Raw genomic sequence first — 3424 nt, 5'->3', positions numbered from 1 at the left:
TGTATGTCTCTGTGTGCTGTAGGTATCTGCATGTGCAAATGAGCCCACAGACAGGGAGAGATTAAAAATAAATGAGAGTGGGAATGACAGAGAAGGCAATGTGTTGGAGGAGGTGGGATATAAAGAAGTTATTTGAACAGGTAGACGGGTGAGCCTTGGTAAAGACTAAGGTCACTTCAACATGTGAAACAAGGGTGAAGGAGGAGTGGCAGAACGCACTTGAACGATAGGAGTTAAGGAAGAGGAGAGAAGAGGGAGCTCACTCTCCAAATCACCGACATACAGCGCACACACTCCCCCACTCCCCAATACACCGTCCCTCCCCTCACATACAAGCACACACGCACCGTCACCTCTCTCCCCATATACAGCCCCCTTCCCCATACACTCACACACACTCATCCCCCTTGCTTTCCCCCCTCTTCCTAACACACACACACACACACACACACACACACACACATCCCCAGTCTAACTACTGTAAGCCTCAGCAGCAGGTGCCGGGCATCTTCTGTACACACCCCCGCCCCGCCCCGCCCCGCTCCGGGGCGGGGAGGGGTGAAAGAGAATGAGAGAGATGGGGCTGTGGGGCGGGGGGAAGAGAGAGAGCTAGAGAGTGAGAGTGAGTGAGGGAGCGCGCAAGCGGCGGTTGCCTAGCAACCGGAGGTCGCGGACAATGAAGCCCTTTGTGCGTGCGTGCCTACGTCCGCGCGGACTGCCCAGAGTCCTCGCCGCCGCCGCCGCCACAGCAGCAACTGGCTCTGCAGCGAGCGCTGCAGCCACAAGCCGGGGCTCCTCCGCCGCCGCCGCCGCCGCCGCCGCCACAGCAGCAGCCACTTAGCCTAAGCCGCCTCGCGCTCCTGCCTTCCGTCCGCGCTCCGAAGAAGCCGCGGTAGCTATTGGCCGAAGCCGGGCCACAGCGACCCCCGCTGGGCCCGGACAGCAGTGACCAAAAGTAAGCCGAGACCCCCGGCTGCCGCTCCAAGGTTGGGAACCTTGGACAGCGACCCTCAGAAGTCTCAACCTAGGGCCCAGGTGCGGGCCACGTGGCCCTCCGCGGGGCCAAAGCAGCCATGGCCAAGCAGCCCCCTAAGGCGCACGGTTTGCAAACCGAGGACTCTCTCATCGAAGGAGTCAGTGACCAGGTGCTCGTGGCCGTACTGCTTGGTTTTGCTTTCCTGGCTGTCGTGGGTTATGCCCTTCTAAGAAATGCCCAGCAGCACATCCACCCCAACAACCGGGAGCTAGTCAGGGTGCTGAGAGAACAACTCCACAGGGAGCAAGATCCTCCGGCCCCTCGACCTCAGTTCTACACGGACCTGTCCTGCCCCATCTGTTTACATCATGCCTCTCTTCCCATCGAAACCAACTGTGGCCACCTCTTCTGCGGCAACTGCCTTATTGCTTACTGGCGTTATGGTTCGTGGCTCGGGATGGTCAGTTGTCCCATCTGTCGACAAACTGTGACTTTGCTATTTCCTGTGTTTGCTGAAGATGTCCATTCTGTCGATGCCCGGCGTTTACATCAAGATATTCATGACTACAACCGACGGTTCTCGGGACAGCCCCGGTCTGTTATGGACAGACTTTTGGATCTCCCCACTCTGCTAAGGCATGCATTCCGGGAACTGTTTTCGGTGGGCGGACTTTTCTGGATGTTTCGCATCAGGATTGTCCTGTGTTTAGTGGGAGCCTTTTTCTACCTGATATCACCTTTGGATTTGGTTCCCGAAGGCTTGTTTGGGATTCTGGGGTTTCTGGACGATTTCTTTGTCATCTTTCTCTTGCTTATTTACATCTCTATCATGTATAGGGAGGTAATAACACAAAGGTTGAACAGATGAAATAAAGGTTGGAGGAGGAGGTTGTTTGTTGTTGTCATATGTGTCCTTAGAAAGAACCACTTGAATATCATTTAAAAGGTTCACAATACTAATGTTATTAGCTGGTGTTTGTATAGATGTTGAATGTTTGCAAAGTGCTTTGTAAATGTTATCTCATTTGATCCTCACGAGCAGCTTGGGAAATAGGTGCTATTGTTATTGCCCCCTTTTACTGATGAGAAAATTGAGGTAGGCAGAGGTGAAGTGACTAGCTGGAAGTCACAGATAGGAAGTGTCTGAGGCCAGATTTGAATTTAGGACTTCGTGACTCCAGGTCTGGTGCTCACCATATTAATTAATGATAGCTATATTGCTTTAAGGTTTGCAAAGTGCTTTATATATCATATATTTTGACCCTCACAACAACCCTGGAAAGTCGGTGCTATCATAATCTCCATTTTGCAAAGAACAAACAGAGAACGACTAAAGGACTTACCTGGAATTACAGAGCTAGGAAGAGTCAGCAATTGGATTTGAAATCAGGTTTTCCTGACTCCAAGTTTAGCACTCTATCCACTATGCTACCAAATTGGATAAACATCCAGTAAAACATAATGGCAATGACATTTAACACGTTGATGGATCCAATACTAATGTTAGATTAATAACTACAGCTAGGTGCATTTGTTCACTGGTTACAAGATAGGCTTCTTTGAAATTAATTTTAAAGAAAAAGGGATGTTTTGGTGGTATCTTGACTTTACCTAGCCCCCAAACTACTCCAATTAGCAAGACTTTAGGATTATGAGAGGCAGGAGGGGACTTGAAAGGTCATCTAGTCCCAATGACTCATTTGACAGATGTAGAAACAGACCATGAGAGGAGACTTGCTCAAGGTCATACAGATAGGAGGTGGCAGAGCCTGGGCTCAAATACAAATCCAGTGTGACTCCAAATACAACATGATTCCACTGCAAGATTGTATCAGTTATCCACTACTTATTGTATTTATGTCTCTTCAATGGAAACCTATGTGATGTGCAGATATTGTGCAAAATATTGTTATTAAAGTGAAATGTTGCATGAAATTTAAAGAGTCACTTTGTGGTTTTTGGTATTGGCTAAATTCTTTGCACCTGGAACATTTTCTGTCTCTATTGCAGCATAATTCTTTTTTTTTTTATCAGCTGGAGCTAAAAGCAGCAACCTGCACTTAGCACAGAATTCATTTGGTTTGTACTTTGGTTTACATAAAACAATGTTTAATCAATTCCAAACTCCCAAATATAACAAAGTGTATAACAAAATGACATATTCAGTAAGTGCTTGTTGAATTAAAATGTACACATATCTTCTCAATCAAGAGAGGATTCACCTGTTTCCTGGAACCAGGAACAACCCGAATGACTATATTTGAGATAAATCAGGAGCTAATAAGTGAACATCCTGTTGCCATTGATGAGTTTGAATCAACAGGCACAAATGAACTACACCCTGGAGTCCTGAAAGAACTGGCAGAAAGGAGGGCTGAGCCCCAGCCAGTGATATCTGAAGGATTATGGAAAATGGGAGAAGCGCAAGGTTAGAGAAGGGCAAGTTTA

At 47.9% G+C, this 3424-nt stretch overlaps 1 protein-coding gene across 1 annotated transcript; it reads left to right on the top strand.

The window, feature by feature from the left end:
• The first annotated feature begins 760 nt into the window (after positions 1-760).
• On the top strand, positions 761-2858 carry LOC122733760 (E3 ubiquitin-protein ligase RNF170-like). Its single transcript, XM_043974456.1, has one exon. It carries the CDS (start codon positions 1074-1076, stop codon positions 1842-1844), a length of 771 nt encoding a protein of 256 aa, XP_043830391.1. The 5' UTR covers positions 761-1073; the 3' UTR covers positions 1845-2858.
• Positions 2859-3424: the final 566 nt, after the last annotated feature.

Source organism: Dromiciops gliroides, chromosome X (assembly GCF_019393635.1).
Source record: "Dromiciops gliroides isolate mDroGli1 chromosome X, mDroGli1.pri, whole genome shotgun sequence".
In the NCBI taxonomy this organism is placed as follows: Eukaryota; Metazoa; Chordata; class Mammalia; order Microbiotheria; family Microbiotheriidae; genus Dromiciops; species Dromiciops gliroides.
The sequence above is the reverse complement of the archived record's forward strand: the minus strand, read 5'-3'. Positions and strand labels throughout refer to the sequence as shown.